Source organism: Oncorhynchus mykiss, chromosome 24 (genome assembly GCF_057628025.1).
Source record: "Oncorhynchus mykiss isolate SJ-2025 chromosome 24, ASM5762802v1, whole genome shotgun sequence".
NCBI classification, from domain to species: domain Eukaryota; kingdom Metazoa; phylum Chordata; class Actinopteri; order Salmoniformes; family Salmonidae; genus Oncorhynchus; species Oncorhynchus mykiss.
Window position 1 is genome coordinate 11,515,227 of NC_143045.1, and position 23,329 is coordinate 11,538,555.

Below are 23,329 nucleotides of genomic sequence, written 5' to 3' on the forward strand. Positions count from 1 at the left end.
ATAAGTTATATCCATATCGCCGTAGACTACACCACTGCTGTCATCCTTACCTCCAAGCGTTTATTCTAGTTGGATAATCTTTGGATGCCGACAGCAGCCGCACTATTGGAAGACATAGCTTGGACTGTAGCCTACAAAAGCCTATTCCTGCTCTTTTCCCATGATCCATCAAACACATTTGGTGTGTCATCATAGTGGTCTCTGACTTATGGTCAGACTCGCTCACGTTGAACAAATTTAAACTTGCACATTTTTCAATGCTGATTTGAATGTCATTTTGAAAACAGACAAGTTACATTTTTTTTTTTGTTGCAAACATCCTTTGTGAATTTAAAAGTAATCCTCGAAGTAATCATCTAGTTTTTCAAAAGTATCTAATCTGATTACAATATTTCTGCTGGTAAAGTAATGGATTACAGTTTGTTTGTTTTGTAATCCCTTACATGTAACGGATTACATGTAATTACATGTAATCCGTTACTCCCCAACCCTGCCCCCAACCCTGCCCACAGCATGATACTGCCACCATTCAGGGTAAAGAGTTCAATCTTGGTTTCACAAGACCAGATAATCTTGCTTCTCATGGTCTGAGTGTCCTTTAGGTGCCAAGTAACTCCAAGTGGGCTGTCATGTCCCTTTTACTGAGGAGTGGCTTCCATCTGGCCACTCTACCATAAAGGCCTGATTGGTGGAGTGCTGCAGAGATGGTTGTCCTTCTGGAAGGTTCTCCCATCTCCACAGAGGAACTCTGCAGCTACAGTGCCTTGCGAAAGTATTCACCCCCCTTGAACTTTGCGACCTTTTGCCACATTTCAGGCTTCAAACATAAAGATATAAAACTGTATTTTTTTGTGAAGAATCAACAACAAGTGGGACACAATCATAAAGTGGAACGACATTTATTGGATATTTCAAACTTTTTTAACAAATCAAAAACTGAAAAATTGGGCGTGCAAAATTATTCAGCCCCCTTAAGTTAATACTTTGTAGCGCCACCTTTTGCTGCGATTACAGCTGTATGTCGCTTCTATCAGTTTTGCACATTGAGAGACTGACATTTTTTCCCATTCCTCCTTGCAAAACAGCTCGAGCTCAGTGAGGTTGGATGGAGAGCATTTGTGAACAGCAGTTTTCAGTTCTTTCCACAGATTCTCGATTGGATTCAGGTCTGGACTTTGACTTGGCCATTCTAACACCTGGATATGTTTATTTTTGAACCATTCCATTGTAGATTTTGCTTTATGTTTTGGATCATTGTCTTGTTGGAAGACAAATCTCCGTCCCAGTCTCAGGTCTTTTGCAGACTCCATCAGGTTTTCTTCCAGAATGGTCCTGTATTTGGCTCCATCCATCTTCCCATCAATTTTAACCATCTTCCCTGTCCCTGCTGAAGAAAAGCAGGCCCAAACCATGATGCTGCCACCACCATGTTTGACAGTGGGGATGGTGTGTTCAGGGTGATGAGCTGTGTTGCTTTTACGCCAAACATAACGTTTTGCATTGTTGCCAAAAAGTTCAATTTTGGTTTCATCTGACCAGAGCACCTTCTTCCACATGTTTGGTGTGTCTCCCAGGTGGCTTGTGGCAAACTTTAAACGACACTTTTTATGGATATCTTTAAGAAATGGCTTTCTTCTTGCCACTCTTCCATAAAGGCCAGATTTGTGCAATATACGACTGATTGTTGTCCTATGGACAGAGTCTCCCACCTCAGCTGTAGATCTCTGCAGTTCATCCAGAGTGATCATGGGCCTCTTGGCTGCATCTCTGATCAGTCTTCTCCTTGTATGAGCTGAAAGTTTAGAGGGACGGCCAGGTCTTGGTAGATTTGCAGTGGTCTGATACTCCTTCCATTTCAATATTATCGCTTGCACAGTGCTCCTTGGGATGTTTAAAGCTTGGGAAATCTTTTTGTATCCAAATCCGGCTTTAAACTTCTTCACAACAGTATCTCGGACCTGCCTGGTGTGTTCCTTGTTCTTCATGATGCTCTCTGCGCTTTTAACGGACCTCTGAGACTATCACAGTGCAGGTGCATTTATACGGAGACTTGATTACACACAGGTGGATTGTATTTATCATCAATAGTCATTTAGGTCAACATTGGATCATTCAGAGATCCTCACTGAACTTCTGGAGAGAGTTTGCTGCACTGAAAGTAAAGGGGCTGAATAATTTTGCACGCCCAATTTTTCAGTTTTTGATTTGTTAAAAAAGTTTGAAATATCCAATAAATATCGTTCCACTTCATGATTGTGTCCCGCTTGTTGTTGATTCTTCACAAAAAAATACAGTTTTATATCTTTATGTTTGAAGCCTGAAATGTGGCAAAAGGTCGCAAAGTTCAAGGGGGCCGAATACTTTCGCAAGGCACTGTAAATGGAACGGTATCAAACACGTGGTTTTCATGTGCTTGATACTATTCACTCCATTCCAAACATTTTCATGAGCCGGCCTCCCCTCAGCAGGGGAGGTCTTTGGGGCATGTTTCCATGCCCCAAAGAATTAATCTTGTTATGGAGGCAAAGGGGTCCCACCTGGTACTAGATGGGTGTACCCAATAAACTGGCCACAGTGTACATGGAAACATTTCATACAAAATCGCATCTCTCCACCCAAGGAGCACTGTGCAAGCGATAATATTGAAATGGAAGGAGTATCAGACCACTGCAAATCTACCAAGACCTGGCCGTCCCTCTAAACTTTCAGCTCATACAAGGAGAAGACTGATCAGAGATGCAGCCAAGAGGCCCATGATCACTCTGGATGAACTGCAGAGATCTACAGCTGAGGTGGGAGACTCTGTCCATAGGACAACAATCAGTCGTATATTGCACAAATCTGGCCTTTATGGAAGAGTGGCAAGAAGAAAGCCATTTCTTAAAGATATCCATAAAAAGTGTCGTTTAAAGTTTGCCACAAGCCACCTGGGAGACACACCAAACATGTGGAAGAAGGTGCTCTGGTCAGATGAAACCAAAATTGAACTTTTTGGCAACAATGCAAAACGTTATGTTTGGCGTAAAAGCAACACAGCTCATCACCCTGAACACACCATCCCCACTGTCAAACATGGTGGTGGCAGCATCATGGTTTGGGCCTGCTTTTCTTCAGCAGGGACAGGGAAGATGGTTAAAATTGATGGGAAGATGGATGGAGCCAAATACAGGACCATTCTGGAAGAAAACCTGATGGAGTCTGCAAAAGACCTGAGACTGGGACGGAGATTTGTCTTCCAACAAGACAATGATCCAAAACATAAAGCAAAATCTACAATGGAATGGTTCAAAAATAAACATATCCAGGTGTTAGAATGGCCAAGTCAAAGTCCAGACCTGAATCCAATCGAGAATCTGTGGAAAGAACTGAAAACTGCTGTTCACAAATGCTCTCCATCCAACCTCACTGAGCTCGAGCTGTTTTGCAAGGAGGAATGGGAAAAAATTTCAGTCTCTCGATGTGCAAAACTGATAGAGACATACCCCAAGCGACTTACAGCTGTAATCGCAGCAAAAGGTGGCGCTACAAAGTATTAACTTAAGGGGGCTGAATACATTTTGCACGCCCAATTTTTCAGTTTTTGATTTGTTAAAAAAGTTTGAAATATCCAATAAATGTCGTTCCACTTCATGATTGTGTCCCAATTGTTGTTGATTCTTCACAAAAAAATACAGTTTTATATCTTTATGTTTGAAGCCTGAAATGTGGCAAAAGGTCGCAAAGTTCAAGGGGGTCGAATACTTTCGCAAGGCACTGTATGTCAGAGTGACCATTGGGTTCCATTCTCCCGCGATGGCCCAGGTTGGCCGGGCAACCAGCTCTAGGAAGTATCTTGGTGGTTCTAATCTTCTTCCATTTTAAGAATGATGGAGGCCACCGTGCTTTTGGGGAACTTCAATGCTGCAGACATTTTGATGATGATTTAAAATGATTTAATAAGGCTGTAATGTAACAAAATGTGAAAAAGTAAACAGGTCTGAATAATGTCCGAATGCATTTTATTCACCTGCTATTTCTATATCTGTTACTCTCTTTCTATACATATGTTACATGGAGATGTAATATCTCTTAAAGCTGAGCGACGTGGACAAATCCTTTTCCATATCTGAGTCGAGGATGGAAAATCATTACTAATGGAGGTGATTTGGAAGGCTAATGTGATTTTGAGACTCAGCTCTCATTTCATCTCTCGAGTCACTGACTTGCATTGGAAAAGCTTGGGAATGGATCCTTTGGATGGAAAGTGGGAAAGTGACTCAGTGAGTCAAAAGGCAGTGACAGAAGGTTTCTCTTTCACAACACTTTATTTCCCCATGTCAACATACTATATCAACACTGATGTTGTAAGTGTGTGTTTCTATGTGTGTGCGTGAGTGATATCCCCATGAGACAGAAATAGACCTAGATAATCAAACGATCCGTTACAGAGTGTGGTTGACTCGTCATCCATTAGCCACGGAACATATTGGATTCATAGAGTACATCACTGCTTTGATGTAAACTGTAACTAAATATATCGGAGCTGCATTTAGCTCCATATTTCAAGATAATGTCAGGGCAGGCCTTGAACCTGCTAGTTGACAGATATAAATGTCTCTCTCTAAAGCTGTTTGACTAGATGAACCTCATTACACCCAGGGTTTACTGCAGGGTTGGGGTCAATTAAGGAAGTTCCCATTCCAGTTTTCCTTAATGTGTTTCAATTAGGTAAATGTAGAATTGGAATTTATAGTTTACTTCCTGAATTGACTGAATTGAAATGGAATTGACCACAAGCCTGGTTTAGAGTAACAACCTGTTCCTAATTGGAGTCTATGGAGATTGTGGAGATTACTTGGATCTGTGCTAAGCTGTGCTTTAGCCTTATCCTCACATTTTTGTCCTAAAATGACAGAGAGAAAGGAAAGGCTTTGGTGTTAAATTATGTGTGCTTGCGTGTGTGTGTGTGTTAGTGTGCACGCAAGACCTCTGAGTGGTCTCTTTATGCCCTGGTCCCACACTGTTGGCTCAGAGGCAGAAGCCGACAGAGAAAACAAGGGCATGTCTTAAAAAGGCTTATAGCACACAGCTTTCCCCTACAAGCCTCTTTGTGTTAACAGTCTAGAGTGAAATCATTTTAAAGCCACTGTCTCTCAGTATAATACAAGGATCATGATATCACAGTCTATGCTTGTTGACATTTGTCGTCCATCATAGGCTACACACACATTCATGTTCTGTCATGCTCCACTGCAAAGTAATTTGCCTACTGTACTTCATATGCAGAGAACATATGGAGGCAAACAGATTTTCTTATTTTACACACAATGATATGTATTATGCAGCAATATAAAGTTATCCCTGTGGGAGCTCATATATATATATAAAAAAATCCAAGGTACTCAAGTTAAAATGTCTTTATATCCACACACGGATTATCCTGGACCCAGATCTGTTTGTGCTGTGTTGCCAACAACCTACACAGGGATTAGGTCAAAAACAGCAACGAGGTTTCGAGTATAGACCACCTTCATCAGAGTGTGCTTCTCCTGTGCTCCGCTTCACCAGGTGTGTGCCTCCCACCCCGCCCCCCACCACGGCCCTCACCTGTGTATTGCGGTGCTTCCCCTGCGAGCCTAGCTGGGCCGGCAGCCCTTTCCTGCACCGCCCCCCCACCCCGCCCCACCCGATGGTCAGGATGACACGCTCCAAGACCTTCCAGGCCTACCTGCCCAGCTGCCACCGAACCTACAGCTGCATCCACTGCAGAGCGCACCTGGCCAACCACGACGAGCTCATCTCCAAGGTGACTGTTTAACATACCGACCACAACCGTCCATCCCCTAATGACACTGCTTGCTCTAATAGTGTTTCCCTCAATCTATTCCACGTTTCCTTTAAAGAGCCACAGAACATGGCGATTGGCACGTATGTTTTTCTGTTGCTCATTAGAAAAACTAGATTTCAGTCCTGGATGTGTGTTTCCTGACCGATTCCGCATTTGGTTAATGACGTTTAAGATAACTCAAGAAATATGTAATTCGTTTTGACATTTTTGCCTAGGATATTTTAGTCACGCATTTTAGATCTAACTAAGGTGGTTGGTGCAGTATTTCTCAAGTAAAAACATGATTGACGTGTTGTCTTATGTAAACAGTTGGATCTGCTGGGTAGGTCTGTCTCACTGTCTATGCTATTGGATTGAGAGAAATCACTGCAGCTGTTCACCCAATGTTAGTGGGCAAATGGACATCTTCATTTACCCGTTGTGACTCACAAATGTTCCAAACTGAATTTTAGACAAGACTTATCCTATTTATACTTTGTAGTACATTTTTTACACTAGAATAACTGTTTCTGACTCATGTCCGTTTTCAAAGGGATTTGTTGCTTTATAAAGGCAGTCACTCTTTAAAGCCCAGCACTAACACAACTGGGTGGTGTTCATCAGGGCATGCAGCGGAAAACATTTTAAAAAATGTTTTACAACAGAAAATAAGAGTATTTTTTTTGACAAATCCAGGTAGACACTCCCTTTTTCAGTCCGTTTACTTCTGTTTTGTGCCGAATTAATTTGACCCTGAATCTACTAATCAAGAGTTTGGTGATATTGAATCCGGTATGTAAGGGAAACACTGCCCTAATATGCAAGTCATTCCCAAGAGAGAGCATGAGAGAACATGCTACTGTTATGCTCTAGGGCCTACTTGAAAGAGAGGTCCATCTTAACGTGACTTCCCTGGTTAAATAAAGGATATTCTGTATAAATACTGTAGTTTTTACAGATTAATTAGAATTTCAATGCATCGCACAGTAATAACTGTAAAGGTATTGAGTGCTTGCTGCAGCTGTCTTTAAAGCTCTGCTAGCTGACTCCTTCACACTTGGACCTAGTATTACAGCTGACGCTGCCCTTTGAGACGGGAAACGAGCCTACTGCACCTCTGTGTCGCTCATTTCACAGCCATCTTACTTCTACAGCTTGTGTGTTTGTGTGTGTGTTTGTGTGTTAGAATATGACTTTGTCCTTGTGTTACACTATGTAAAGTAAACCCTCACCTGTACAAAAAGCACGTGTCTGTCTGTCTGTCTGTCTGTCTGTCTGTCTGTCTGTCTGTCTGTCTGTCTGTCTTAATTTAAAGGCAAAATCTGGGATATTTCCTGCTGTTCAATGATCATGTCATTGAAGTGGCTGGCGGGTGTCACGGATTCCCCCGGTACTGCAGCTCATTCCGTGCACCAGTTCCGGAGGTCTACGTCACCGGCCTCTAGGCGTCAATGAACTGTTTCATTACGCACACCTGGTTCCAAATCCCTTTCCCTTAATTAGTAATTGTGTGCAGTAGAAGTCGGAGGTTTACATACACTTAGGTTGTAGTCATTAAAACTAGTTTTTCAACCACTCCACGCATATCTTGTTAACAAACTATAGTTTTGGCAAGTCGGTATTGACATCTACTTTGTGCATGACACAAGTAATTTTTCCAACAATTGTTTACAGACAGATTATTTCATTTATAATTCACTGTATCACAATTCCAGTGGGTCAGAAGTTTACATACACTAAGTTGACTGTGCCATTCCAGAAAATTATGTCATGGCTTTAGAAGCTTCTGATAGGCTTATTGACACCATTTGAGTCAATTGTAGGTGTAACTGTGGATGTATTTCAAGGCCTACCTTCAAACTCAGTGCCTCTTTTCTTGACATCATGGGAAAATCAAAAGAAATCAGCCAAGACTTCAGAAAAAATATTGTAGACCTCCACAAGTCTGTTTCATCCTTGGGAGCAATTTCCAAACGCCTGAAGGTACCACGTTCATCTGTGCAAAGAATGGTACGCAAGTATAAACACCATGGGACCACGCAGCCGTCATACCGCTTAGGAAGGAGACGCGTTTTGTCTCCTAGAGATTAATGTATTTTGGTGCGAAAGTGCAAATCAATCCCAGAACTGCACATGGGGATAAAGATCGTACTTTTTGGAGAAATGTCCTCTGGTCTGATGAAACAAAAATAGAACTGTTTGGCCATAATGACCATTGTTATGTTTGGAGGAAAAAGGGAGAGGCTTGCAAGCCAAAGAACACCATCTCAACCGTGAAGCGCGGGGATGGCAGCACCATGTTGTCGGGGTGCTTTGCTGCAGGAGGGACTGGTGCACTTCACAAAATAGATGGCATCACAGAGAAGGAAAATGATGTGGATATATTGAAGCAACATCTCAAGACATCAGTCAGGAAGTTAAAGCTTGGTCGCAAATGGGTCTTCTAAATGGACAATGACCCGAAGCATACTTCAAAGTTTTGTCAAAATGGCTTAAGGACAACAAAGTCAATGTATTGGAGTGGCCATCACAAGGCCCTGACCTCATCCTATAGAACATTTGTGGGTAGAACTGAAAAAGTGTGTGCGAGCAAGGAGGCCTACAAACCTGACTCAGTTACACCAGCTCTGTCAGAAGGAATGGGCCAAAATTCACCCAACTTATTGTGGAAGGCTACCTGAAACATTTGACCCAGGTTAAACCATTTAAAGGTAATGCTACCAAATACTAATTGAGTGTATGTAAACTTCTGACCCACTGGGAATGTGATGAAAGAAATAAAAGCTGAAATAAATCACTCTCTTTACTATTATTCTGACATTTTACATTCTTAAAATAATGTGGTGATCCTAACTGACGTAAAATGGGGAATTTTTACTAGGATTAAATGTCAGGGATTGTGAAAAACTGAGTTTAAATGTATTTGGCTAAAATGTATGTAAACTTCTGACTTCAACTGTACATGTGCCCTCTGTTCGCCATTGTCTCTTTCGGTTAATGTTTCCATGTCCGTTGGTCTTGTGAGTACATGTGTTTTGTTGTTTTGTCTTTCGTGCTGCGTCTTTTGTGTACTCGTTATTACGGGTCTCGTCCCGTGTATTTATTAGAGGTTTTACCTCGCTCTTTTGTTTGGGTTTACATCCCTGTGTTTTTGTATACGTGTTTGTTTTGGGCTTCGTCCCCGTGCCTTTTCATGGCGTGGAGTATTAAAACCCCCTATTACGTATTCCTGCTCCTGTCTCCAATCAGTAATACAACGTGACAGGCTGAAACATAAACTCCAGATTGTGGCTTTAATGCTGACTGCTGAGGATACTCCTCCTTTTTAACCTACTCATCTTCTTCTCCTGCAGTCTTTCCAGGGGAGCCAAGGCAGAGCTTATCTGTTCAACTCAGTGTGAGTATCACGGTGTCTGCATGTAGTTACAGTACAGCCATGATCCAGTCCTCAGCCCGCGAGCACAATCACAATCAGTATGAAATGAAGATGCTCATTCCTACTGTATGAACATGGTCCCTATCTAGCTCAGTATGAAGTGCCTTCTGGGTAATATTATCTAGTGTGTGAGTGGGCGTGTTATGACTCAGTATAGATAGGCAACCTTTACGAATCGAGCAGCTTATGAGCTCGCTCTCTCTCTCTCTCTTTCTCTCTCTTTCTCTCTCAGGGTGAACGTGGGGTGTGGGCCGGCGGAAGAGAGAGTGTTGCTCACGGGGCTCCATGCTGTGGCAGATATCTACTGTGAGAACTGCAAGACAACTCTGGGTTGGAAATATGTGAGTGTAAGAGTGTGCACATGTCGGGGGGGGGGGGGGGGGGGGGTAGAACAATGGCAGATACTGTATCTAGAGGGGCAGATACTGTATCTAGAGTGGCAGATACTGTATCTAGAGTGGCAGATACTGTATCTAGAGTTAGAGCGGATAGGCATTGGCACATTATCTTCATTAGTAATACCTTTATTACCTTATTAAATCGTTGTATGATTGAAACACTGTGAACTAATAAAGGTTTTGGATCAATTGAGTGTGTAGGCCCTACTTCACTCTTCATGTTATCTTATTGACATGGATGAGTTCTGGTTTTAATTTTGGACCATGAGACTATTTTGGACCCATCATTCCTAACATCAGTGTAACATTACAGTACATAGGCTGACTCATAGGGATTCCTTGCAGTCCCAATCTGGATCTAAGGGGCATATTTCTCATGATGTAGGCCTATACATTTTCTAAGTACTCAACCAACCAAACTTGACCCCCTTCCCCTAGTTCAGAGATGATGGTCATTCATGATGGACCAGAGCTGGGCTGTCTACACTGAGATAACTATAGTGATTCAAGACCAGTTTGACCAGCAACAAGAACAACTGCTTATCCAATCACAAATTAGACAAAGGGTTAGAATGCATTCAAAAAAATATCAATTTTTATGTATACAGAATAAGTAGGCCCTATAAATAATGTAGCCTATATACAGTATAATGTAGCCTATATATAATGTAGCCTATATACTGTATAATGTAGCCTATAAATAATGTAGCCTTTATACAGTATAATGTAGCCTATATAAACTCAGAAAATAAAGAAACGTCCTCTCACTGTCAACTGCGTTTATTTTCAGCAAACTTAACAAGATATTTGTGTAAATATTTGTATGAACATAAGATTCAACAACTGAGACATAAACTGAACAAGTTCCACAGACATGTGACTAACAGAAATGTAATAATGTGTCTAAAATTGAATAATAACTGCAGTGCATCTCCTCCTCATGGATTGCATCAGATTTGCCAGTTCTTGCTGTGAGATGTTACCCCACTCTTCCACCAAGGCACCTGCAAGTTCCTGGACATTTCTGGGGGGAATGGCCTATATACTGTATAATGTAGCCTATATATAATGTAGCCTATATACTGTATAATGTAGCCTATATACAGTTGAAGTCAGAAGTTTACATACACTTACAAACACTTAAAACTAGTTTTTCAACCACTCCACACATTTCTTGTTAACAAACTATAGTTTTTGCAAGTCGGTTAGGACATCTACTTCATGCATGACACAAGTCATTTTTCCAGACAGATTATTTCACTTATAATTCACTGTATCACACTTCCAATGGGTCAGAAGTGTACATACATTAAATTGACTATGCCTTTAAACAGCTTGGAAAATTCCAGAAAATGTTTTGGCCCATTCCTCCATGCAGATCTCCTCTAGAGCAGTGATGTTTTGGGGCTGTTGCTGGGCAACACAGACTTTCAACTCCCTCCAAAGATTTTCTATGGGGGGGTTGAGATCTGGAGACTGGCTAGGTCTCTCCAGGACCTTGAAATGCTTCTTACGAAGCCACTCCTTCGTTGCCCGGGCAGTGTGTTTGGGATCATTGTCATGCTGAAAGACCCAGCCACATTTCATCTTCAATGCCCTTGCTGATGGAAGGAGGTTTTCACTCAAAATCTCACGATGCATGGCCCCATTCATTCTTTCCTTTACATGGATCAGTCGTCCTGGTCCCTTTGCAGAAAAACAGTCCCAAAGCATGATGTTTCCACCCCCATGCTTCACAGTAGGTATGGTGTTCTTTGGATGCAACTCAGCATTCTTTGTCCTCCAAACACGACGAGTTGAGTTTTTACCAAAAAGTTATATTTTGGTTTCATCTGACCATATGACATTCTCCCAATCTTCTTCTGGATCATCCAAATGCTCTCTAGCAAACTTCAGACGGGCCTGGACATGTACTGGCTTAAGCAGGGGGACACGTCGGGCACTGCAGGATTTGAGTCCCTGGCGGCGTAGTGTGTTACTGATGGTAGGCTTTGTTACTTTGGTCCCAGCTCTCTGCAGGTCATTCACTAGGTCCCCCCATGTGGTTCTGGGATTTTTGCTCACTGTTCTTGTAATCATTTTGACCCCACGGGGTGAGATCTTGCGTGGAGCCCCAGATCGAGGGAGATTATCAGTGGTCTTGTATGTCTTCCATTTCCTAATAATTGCTCCCACAGTTGATTTCTTCAAAGCAAGCTGCTTACCTATTGCAGATTCAGTCTTCCCAGCCTGGTGCAGGTCTACAATTTTGTTTCTGGTGTCCTTTGACAGCTCTTTGGTCTTGGCCATAGTGGAGTTTGGAGTGTGATGGTTTCAGGTTGTGGACAGGTGTCTTTTATACTGATAACAAGTTCAAACAGGTGCCATTAATACAGGTAACAAGTGGAGGACAGAGGAGCCTCTTAAAGAAGAAGTTACAGATCTGTGAGAGCCAGAAATATGGCTTGTTTGTAGGTGACCAAATACTTATTTTCCACCATTTGCAAATAAATTCATAAAAAATCCTACAATGTGATTTTCTGGATTTTTTTTCTCATTTTGTCTGTCATAGTTGAAGTGTACCTATGATGAAAATTACAGGCCTCTCATCTTTTTAAGTGGGAGAACTTGCACAATTGGTGGCTGACTAAATACTTTTTTGCCCCACTGTATATGGTATAATGCAGCCTATATTCTGTATATTTTAGCCAATATATAATGTTGCCTAAATATAATGTACCATATATATAATGTAGCCTATATATAGTATAATGTAGCCTATATACAGTATAATGTAGCCTAAATATAATGTAGCCAATGTATAATCTAGTCTGTGTATATAGTGTTGCCTATATATAATGTAGCCTGTATAATGTAGCCAATATATAATGTAGCCAGTGTGTGTGTGTGTGTATGTATGTGTGTATATATAGTGTATATATAATGTAGCCTATATCTAATATAGTGTATGTATGATGTAGCCTTTATCTAATGAAGTGTGTATATAAATAGCCTATATATAATGTAGTGTGTATATATAATGTAGTGTATATATAATATAGCTTATATCTAATATAGGCTATATATAATGTAGTGTGTGTATATATAATGTAGTGTATTTATAATGTAGCCTATATCTAATGTAGTGTATATATAATGTAGCCTATATCTAATATAGTGTATAACTGTATAATGTAGCCTGTATCTAATGAAATGTGTATATAAATAGCCTATATATAATGTAGTGTGTATATATAATGTAGTGTATATATAATATAGCTTATATCTAATGTAGGCTATATATAATGTAGTGTGTGTATATATAATGTAGTGTATTTATAATGTAGCCTATATACTGTATAATGTAGCCTATATCTAATGTAGTGTATATATAATGTAGCCTATATCTAATATAGTGTATAACTGTATAATGTAGCCTGTATCTAATGAAATGTGTATATAAATAGCCTATATATAATGTAGTGTATATAATGTAGTGTGTATATATAATGTAGTGTGTATATATAATGTAGTGTATTTATAATGTAGCCTATATACTGTATAATGTAGCCTATATCTAATGTAGTGTATATATAATGTAGCCTATATCTAATATAGTGTATAACTGTATAATGTAGCCTGTATCTAATGAAATGTGTATATAAATAGCCTATATATAATGTAGTGTATATAATGTAGTGTGTATATATAATGTAGTGTATATATAATATAGCCTATATCTAATGTAGTGTGTGTATATATAATGTAGTGTATATATAATATAGCCTATATCTAATGTAGTGTATATATGTAGTGTGTATATATAATGTAGCGTGTATATAATGTGGTGTATATATGTAGTGTGTATATATAATGTAGTGTATAGATAATATAGCCTATATCTAATGTAGTGTGTATATATAATGTAGCCTGTATAATGTAGCCAATATATAATGTAGCCAGTGTGTGTGTGTGTGTGTATGTGTGTATGTATGTGTGTATATATAGTGTATATATAATGTAGCCTATATCTAATATAGTGTATGTATAATGTAGCCTGTATCTAATGAAGTGTGTATATAAATAGCCTATATATAATGTAGTGTGTATATATAATGTATTGTGTATATATAATTTAGTGTGTATATATAATGTAGTATATATAATGTAGTGTATATATAATATAGCCTATATCTAATGTAGGCTATATATAATGTAGTGTATTTATAATGTAGCCTATATACTGTATAATGTAGCCTATATCTAATGTAGTGTATATATAATGTAGCCTATATCCAATATAGTGTATAACTGTATAATGTAGCCTGTATCTAATGAAATGTGTATATAAATAGCCTATATATAATGTAGTGTATACATGTGGTGTGTATATACAGTGCCTTCCGAAAGTATTCGGCCCCTTGAACTTTGCGATCTTTTGCCACATTTCAGGCTTCAAACATAAAGATATAAAACTGTATTTTTTTGTGAAGAATCAACAACAAGTGGGACACAATCATGAAGTGGAACGACATTTATTGGATATTTCAAACTTTTTTAACAAATCAAAAACTGAAAAATTGGGCGTGCAAAATTTATTCAGCCCCCTTAAGTTAATACTTTGTAGCGCCACCTTTTGCTGCGATTACAGCTGTAAGTCGCTTGGGGTATGTCTCTATCAGTTTTGCACATCAAGAGACTGAAATTTTTTCCCATTCCTCCTTGCAAAACAGCTCGAGCTCAGTGAGGTTGGATGGAGAGCATTTGTGAACAGCAGTTTTCAGTTCTTTCCACAGATTCTCGATTGGATTCAGGTCTGGACTTTGACTTGGCCATTCTAACACCTGGATATGTTTATTTTTGAACCATTCCATTGTATATTTTGCTTTATGTTTTGGATCATTGTCTTGTTGGAAGACAAATCTCCGTCCCAGTCTCAGGTCTTTTGCAGACTCCATCAGGTTTTCTTCCAGAATGGTCCTGTATTTGGCTCCATCCATCTTCCCATCAATTTTTCACCATCCTTCCTGTCCCTGCTGAAGAAAAGCAGGCCCAAACCATGATGCTGCCACCACCATGTTTGACAGTGGGGATGGTGTGTTCAGGGTGATGAGCTGTGTTGCTTTTACGCCAAACATAACGTTTTGCATTGTTGCCAAAAAGTTCAATTTTGGTTTCATCTGACCAGAGCACCTTCTTCCACATGTTTGGTGTGTCTCCCAGGTGGCTTGTGGCAAACTTTAAATTACACTTTTTATAGATATCTTTAAGAAATGGCTTTCTTCTTGCCACTCTTCCATAAAGGCCAGATTTGTGCAATATACGACTGATTGTTGTCCTATGGACAGAGTCTCCCACCTCAGCTGTAGATCTCTGCAGTTCATCCAGAGTGATCATGGGCCTCTTGGCTGCATCTCTGATCAGTCTTCTCCTTGTATGAGCTGAAAGTTTAGAGGGACGGCCAGGTCTTGGTAGATTTGCAGTGGTCTGATACTCCTTCCATTTCAATATTATCGCTTGCACAGTGCTCCTTGGGATGTTTAAAGCTTGGGAAATCTTTTTGTATCCAAATCCGGCTTTAAACTTCTTCACAAAAGTATCTCGGACCTGCCTGGTGTGTTCCTTGTTCTTCATGATGCTCTCTGCGCTTTTAACGGACCTCTGAGACTATCACAGTGCAGGTGCATTTATACGGAGACTTGATTACACACAGGTGGATTGTATTTATCATCATTAGTCATTTAGGTCAACATTGGATCATTCAGAGATCCTCACTGAACTTCTGGAGAGAGTTTGCTGCACTGAAAGTGAAGGTGCTGAATAATTTTGCACGCCCAATTTTTCAGTTTTTGATTTGTTAAAAAAGTTTGAAATATCCAATAAATGTGGTTCCACTTCATGATTGTGTCCCACTTGTTGTTGATTCTTCACAAAAAAATACAGTTTTATATCTTTATGTTTGAAGCCTGAAATGTGGCAAAAGGTCGCAAAGTTCAAGGGGGTCCGAATGTGTATATAATGTAGCCTATATATAATGTAGTGTATATATAATGTAGGCTATATATAATGTAGTGTATATATGTAGTGTGTATATATAATGTAGTGTATATATAATATAGCCTATATCTAATGTAGTGTGGATATATAATGTAGCCTATATATAATGTAGTGTGGATATATAATGTAGTGTATATATCAGTAGTGGTTTCTTTGCAGCAGTTTGACCATGAAGGCCTGATTCACGCAGTGCCCTCTGAAAGGTTGATGTTGAGATGTGTCTGTTACTTGAACTCTGTGAAGCATTTATTTGGGCTGCAATCTGAGGTGCAGTTAACTCTAATGAACTTATCCTCTGCAGCAGAGGTAACTCTGGGTCTTCCTTTCCTGTGGCGGTCCTCATGAGAGCTAGTTTCATCATAGCGCTTGATGGTGTTTGCAACTGCACTCAAACTTTAAAAGTTCTTGAAATTTTCCTGATTGACTGACCTTCATGTCTTAAAGTAATGATGGACATTCGTTTCTCTTTGCTTATTTGAGCTGTTCTTGCCATAATATGGACTTGGTCTTTTACCAAATAGGGATATCTTCTGTATACCACCCTTACCTTGTCACAACACAACTGATTGGCTCAAATGCATTAAAAGAAATTCAACAATTCACTTTTAACTAGGTACACCTGTTAATTGAAATGCATTCCAGGTGACTACCTCATGAAGCTGGTTGAGAGAATGCCAAGAGTGTGCAAAGCTGTCATCAAGGCAAAGGGTGGCTACTTTGAAGAATCTCAAATATAAAATATATTTAAATTTGTTTAACACTTTTTTGTTAACTATGTGATTACATATGTGTTATTTCATAGTTTTGATATTTTCGCTATTATTCAACAATGTAGAAAATAGGCAAAATAAAGAAAAACCCTTGAATGAGTAGGTGTGTCCAAACTTTTAACTGGTACTGTATATCTATGATATAGATGTGGACAGCTTTATATTTGCACTGAAATATAATTGTGCCTCCATGTTCAGTACTTAGTAAAGGTGATATTTCTAGCAGCAGGTCAATGTGGAACACACAACCGCTCCACATACCAGCTGTCCCGTTTATCAGCATGGCTTTATGCCCGGTTGTCACTGCCACTTCCTCCAGATCTGTGGGAGGGGAGGGGGTGGGGGGGAGGGTCGTTATGACTCACACATACCTCACACGTCTGCCCAGATATAACGATAGCAGGACGAGGCCATTAATATCTCTGAAACGGTTGTTTCTACACCGCCGTCCAAGTTCCACAGACGCTTGACCCAGTAGACTTCCAGACCGTGTAACCTGATAACTCCTCTCTTCGCTTGAATAGGAAAGACTAAACAGGATATTGAGATGTACAGTAAAAACACATTTGACTACATTTGTAATCTGCAGTAGCCTGCAGCACTTTCTGCAATGCTCCATTATATAAAGTGGTTCAGAGGTGAAATCACAGTACAGTGTTTTCAATGGCAATGAGTGTGAAGTTTATCATCCTGGAAAAGCCTAATCTTCTCTCTCCCCTTCCTCCTTCTCTCTCCCCTTCCTCCCTCTATCTCTCCCCCTCTCTCTCCCCTTCCCCTCGCTATCCCCTTTCCCTCTATCACTTCCCCCTTCTCTCTCCCCTTTCCCTCTCTTTCCCTCCTTCTCTCCCTCCTCCTCTCTCCCCTTTCCCTTTTTTTCCCCTCCCCTATCCCTCCCTTCCTCTTTCTCCTCCCTCTGTCTCTTCCAACACCCTGACAATCCCCTACAGGAGCATGCCTTTGAGAGCAGTCAGAAGTACAAGGAGGGGAAGTTCATCATCGAGCTGGCCCACATGATCAAGGACAACGGCTGGGACTGAAAGACGAAGCGTCATCCGTGACTCGGTTTGGGGTTGAATGGGGGTGGATGGGAGGGAAGGAGCCGAGTGTGGGTGAGTGTGCGACTTTGATTTACCATGGACCTCTGTCCTCCCCTCCTGATGACACACCAGCAGCCTCCAGGGTGGAGGTAGTAGGGGAGTGTGTGTGTGAGGCTGTAGTAGCAGCCTGGCCTGCCCCTCTGGGCTCTGTGTGTGTCTGGACTGGAGGAGGATGTCATTGGGGATGGATGGACACCACCAGACACACACGCAATGGCAAGCATACATACACACACACACACACACACACACACACACACACACACACACACACACACACACACACACACACACACACACACACACACACACACACACACACACACACACACACACACACACACACACACACACACACACACAGCCATGCATGTCCCAGACCAACATCCAAGCCTGATGGGTAGCTCTTTAGATAGAGAGCCAGGCCAAGGCCAGTAATGTTATGTTACTATCTATGTTAGGGCGGGTTGACCTGCAGTGTGAGGAGAGACCAGGCCCTGGCAGGGTCAGTAGCCTTGGGTTAAACAGCTGATGGGAGCTCTCGTCTGTATGTGAATGAGATGGCCTAAGATGATTATCCCCAAATCCAGCTGATCTGATCCACCCAAGGCCGTGCCAGCTGGGACAGTGATGAGGCCTGGTGTTAAGGTTTGGCACTGAGGACTGTGGGGGCTGGGCGGGGGAAGGGTTGAGGGGAGGCGGGTCAGGGAGAGGGCAGGTCCTGATTCTGGATTCTAGTCCACCCTGGTTGTGGGGTTGTAGGTACAGCTGGTTGCACAGCCGTGTGATCCACTCCAGGTCTTACCGGCAGCAGTTTTTGTTGTGCGAGTCAGGATGATAGGGAGTGTGAAAGGATTCAAGGATACGTATAAACTCTGAGAAGAATCTGATCAGTCAGTGCTTTGGCTCTCTCCATCATCCGTAGATGCCTGAAATCATGTCTTGCGATGTTTGGATACTTCATGTGTTGTGTCTGATGTAAGTTAAGATACATCTACCATCACCACTTTGGATTCAATTTGAACTATAGAGTTAAACATCTTTGACTTTTGAAACTCTGATTTGAACAGGCTTGGAGATTTGGTTCTAGTGTTTTGGCCTGGTATGGTAACTGAATGCAGTTGGGATGTGGAGGCCTTTAGGAGATGCTCTTATGAAGTTCTGAAGCTTTCTTTCAGTCTTGGATGATCATAGCAGTTCATAGATTGTTACACACACTCTAACTTACAACCTGGCCCTCACATAAAACACTGAACAGAAAAGCCGTACAGTAGACCTGTGGATTTTTCTAAACAGAAGCCAACTAAGCAACACAACTAATCAAACCAATCTCCCTGGTATCCACGGCAACTGACTGGCAGTCCAGAATTCCAATCAGAGGCTGTAGAAGTCCCTAGCACAACCAAAGAACACACCCATCTACAATAAATTGACCAAACACAAGATACATTTTTTTTGCTTGGGTCAAAGTGTTGCACAACATGGGGTTGAGAATTGTTGTTGAAAGCCAAGGTTATGGATAGCCTTTCTGTGATATAATGCATTATGATTTTTGTAAATGACAGATCTTAATATATACATATATTATAATTTATGTCAATCTCTGTGTTACTAAATGTAAATAGTAATATGTGATGTCTCTTATCTATGATCGTCATGATTATGAATATGATTTGGATTCTTGCCATGCTTTCTCTCTGGTATATCCCTTGTCGGTTGAACAATATTTACTACTTTTTTACTCTTTTGAAAATGTTTCAATTTTAGTGTCTTTTGTAAAGGAGGAGATAGGAGTGACAATATCATTGGAACTTGGTCAATTAAAGCATCACCTTGGTACTTGTATTGGATGTGTTCTGCGTGCTATTTTGGTCTTGGATATACATCACCATAATGTATCAATTATCAGGGTCAATGTTCTTTTGTATAGAACGGAATAGGATAGTGACGTAGAATATGATAGTGACGTAGAATAGGATAGTGACGTAGAATAGGATAGTGACGTAGATTATGATAGTCACGTAGAATATGATAGTCACGTAGAATAGGATAGTGACGTAGAATATGATAGTGACGTAGAATAGGATAGTGACGTAGAATAGGATAGTGACGTAGAATATGATAGTGACGTAGAATATGATAGTCACGTAGAATATGATAGTGACGTAGAATAGGATAGTGACGTAGAATATGATAGTGACGTAGAATAGGATAGTGACGTAGATTATGATAGTCACGTAGAATATGATAGTCACGTAGAATAGGATAGTGACGTAGAATATGATAGTGACGTAGAATATGATAGTCACGTAGAATAGGATAGTGACGTAGAATATGATAGTGACGTAGAATATGATAGTGACGTAGAATATGATAGTCACGTAGAATATGATAGTGACGTAGAATATGATAGTGACGTAGAATATGATAGTCACGTAGAATAGGATAGTGACGTAGAATATGATAGTGACGTAGAATATGATAGTGACGTAGAATAGGATAGTGACGTAGAATAAGATAGTGACGTAGAATATGATAGTGACGTAGAATAGGATAGTGACGTAGAATATGATAGTCACGTAGATTATGATAGTGACGTAGAATATGATAGTCACGTAGAATATGATAGTCACGTAGAATAGGATAGTGACGTAGAATATGATAGTGACGTAGAATATGATAGTGACGTAGAATATGATAGTCACGTAGAATATGATAGTCACGTAGAATAGGATAGTGACGTAGAATATGATAGTCACGTAGAATAGGATAGTGACGTAGAATATGATAGTGACGTAGAATATGATAGTGACGTAGAATAGGATAGTGACGTAGAATATGATAGTCACGTAGATTATGATAGTGACGTAGAATAGGATAGTGACGTAGAATATGATAGTCACGTAGATTATGATAGTGACGTAGAATATGATAGTGACGTAGAATATGATAGTCACGTAGAATATGATAGTCACGTAGAATAGGATAGTGACGTAGAATATGATAGTGACGTAGAATATGATAGTGACGTAGAATATGATAGTCACGTAGAATAGGATAGTGACGTAGAATAGGATAGTGACGTAGAATATGATAGTGACGTAGAATAGGATAGTGACGTAGAATAGGATAGTGACGTAGAATAGGATAGTGACGTAGAATATGATAGTCACGTAGATTATGATAGTCACGTAGAATAGGATAGTGACGTAGAATATGATAGTGACGTAGAATATGATAGTGACGTAGAATATGATAGTCACGTAGAATAGGATAGTGACGTAGAATAGGATAGTGACGTAGAATATGATAGTGACGTAGAATAGGATAGTGACGTAGAATATGATAGTCACGTAGAATATGATAGTGACGTAGAATAGGATAGTGACGTAGAATATGATAGTCACGTAGAATAGGATAGTGACGTAGAATATGATAGTGACGTAGAATAGGATAGTGACGTAGAATAGGATAGTGACGTAGAATATGATAGTGACGTAGAATAGGATAGTGACGTAGAATAGGATAGTGACGTAGAATAGGATAGTCACGTAGAATAGGATAGTGACGTAGAATATGATAGTCACGTAGAATATGATAGTGACGTAGAATAGGATAGTGACGTAGAATATGATAGTGACGTAGAATATGATAGTGACGTAGAATATGATAGTGACGTAGAATATGATAGTGACGTAGAATATGATAGTCACGTAGATTATGATAGTCACGTAGAATATGATAGTGACGTAGAATATGATAGTGACGTAGAATATGATAGTGACGTAGAATATGATAGTGACGTAGAATAGGATAGTGACGTAGAATATGATAGTGACGTAGAATATGATAGTGACGTAGAATATGATAGTCACGTAGATTATGATAGTCACGTAGAATATGATAGTGACGTAGAATATGATAGTGACGTAGAATAGGATAGTGACGTAGAATATGATAGTCACGTAGAATAGGATAGTGACGTAGATTATGATAGTGACGTAGAATATGATAGTGACGTAGAATATGATAGTGACGTAGAATAGGATAGTGACGTAGAATATGATAGTGACGTAGAATATGATAGTGACGTAGAATAGGATAGTGACGTAGAATATGATAGTGACGTAGAATATGATAGTGACGTAGAATATGATAGTGACGTAGAATAGGATAGTGACGTAGAATATGATAGTGACGTAGAATATGATAGTCACGTAGATTATGATAGTCACGTAGAATATGATAGTGACGTAGAATATGATAGTGACGTAGAATAGGATAGTGACATAGAATAGGATAGTGACGTAGAATAGGATAGTGACGTAGGCTGAAGACAGACGAGATCTATGTATACAGCCATTTGCAATAGCCTACATCTTGTATGCTAATATGGATTAAATTATACTTTTTTTCCTCATCAATCTACACACAATACCCCATAATAACAAAGCTAAATAATTAAAAACTGATATCACATTTACATAAGTATTCAGACCCTTTACTCAGTACTTTGTTGAAGCACCTTTGGCAGCGACTACAACATCGATTATTCTTGGGTATGATGCTACAAGCTTGGCACACCTGTATTTGTGGAGTTTCTCCCATTCTTCTCTGCAGATCCTCTCTGTCAGGTTGGATGGGGAGTGTCGCTGCACGGCTATTTTCAGGTCTCTCCAGAGATGTTCGACTCGGTTCAAGTCTGGCTGGGCCACTCAAGGACATTCAGAGACTTGTCCCGAAGCCACTCCTGTGTTGTCTTGGCTGTGTGCTTAGGGTCGTTGTCTTGTTGGAAGGTAACCCAGTCAACCCAGTCTGAGGTCCTGAGCGCTCTGGAGCAGGTTTTTATCAAGGATCTCTTTGTACTTTGCTCCGTTCATCTTTCCCTCGATCCTGTCTTCCAGTCCCTGCCGCTGAAAAACATCCCAACAAAATGATGCTGCCACCACCATGCTTCACCATAGGGATGGTGCCAGGTTTCCTCCAGACGTGACGCTTGGCATTCAGGCCAAAGAGTTCAATCTTGGAGAATTTTGTTTCGCATTGTCTGAGAATCGTTTAGGTGCCTTTTGGCAAACTCCAAGCCGGATGTCATGTGCCTTTTACTGAGGAGTGGCTTCCGTCTGGCCACTCTACCATAAAAGCATGATTCGTGGAGTGCTGCAGAGATAGTTGTCCTTCTGGAAGGTTCTCCCATCTCCACAGAGGAACTCTGTCAGAGTGACCATCGGGTTCTTGGTCACCTCCCTGACCTTCTCCCCCGATTGCTCAGTTTGGCCGGGCGGCCAGCTCTAAGTTTGATGATTCCAAACTTCTTCCATTTAAGAATGATGGAGGCCACTATGTTCTTGGAGACCTTAATGCTGCAGAAATCTTTTGGTACCCTTCCCCAGATCTGTACCTCAACACAATCCTGTCTTTGAGCTCTATTGACAATTCCTTCGACATCATGGCTTGGTTTTTGCTCTGACATGCAACGTCAACTGTGGGACCTTTATATAGACAGATGTGTGCCTTTCCAAATCATGTCCAAACAATTTAATTTACCACAGGTGGATTCCAGTCAAGTTGTAGAAACATCTCAAGGATGATTAATGGAAACAGGATGCACCTGAGCTCAATTTTGAATCTCATACCAAAGGGTCTGAATATTTATGTAAATAAGGTATCTGTTTATTTGTAATACATATGCAAAAAGTTCTAAAAACCTGTTTTCGCTTTGTCATTATCGGGTATTGCGTGTAGATTGATGAGGAAAAAAGGTATTTAATACTTTTTTGAAAAAG

The 23,329-nt window shown here is 40.3% G+C and overlaps 1 protein-coding gene across 1 annotated transcript in view; it reads left to right on the forward strand.

Moving 5' to 3' along the window:
* Positions 1–19,388, forward strand: part of LOC118944016 (protein yippee-like 2) — a 29,104-nt gene extending 9,716 nt beyond the window's left edge. Inside the window, exons 2-5 of the mRNA XM_036961241.2 lie at positions 5,548–5,785; positions 9,160–9,203; positions 9,475–9,583; positions 17,394–19,388. Coding sequence (XP_036817136.1) covers positions 5,669–5,785; positions 9,160–9,203; positions 9,475–9,583; positions 17,394–17,483 — 360 coding nt within the window. The 5' untranslated portion in view covers positions 5,548–5,668 and the 3' untranslated portion in view covers positions 17,484–19,388. The remainder of the gene's footprint in view (positions 1–5,547; positions 5,786–9,159; positions 9,204–9,474; positions 9,584–17,393) is intronic.
* Positions 19,389–23,329: the final 3,941 nt, after the last annotated feature.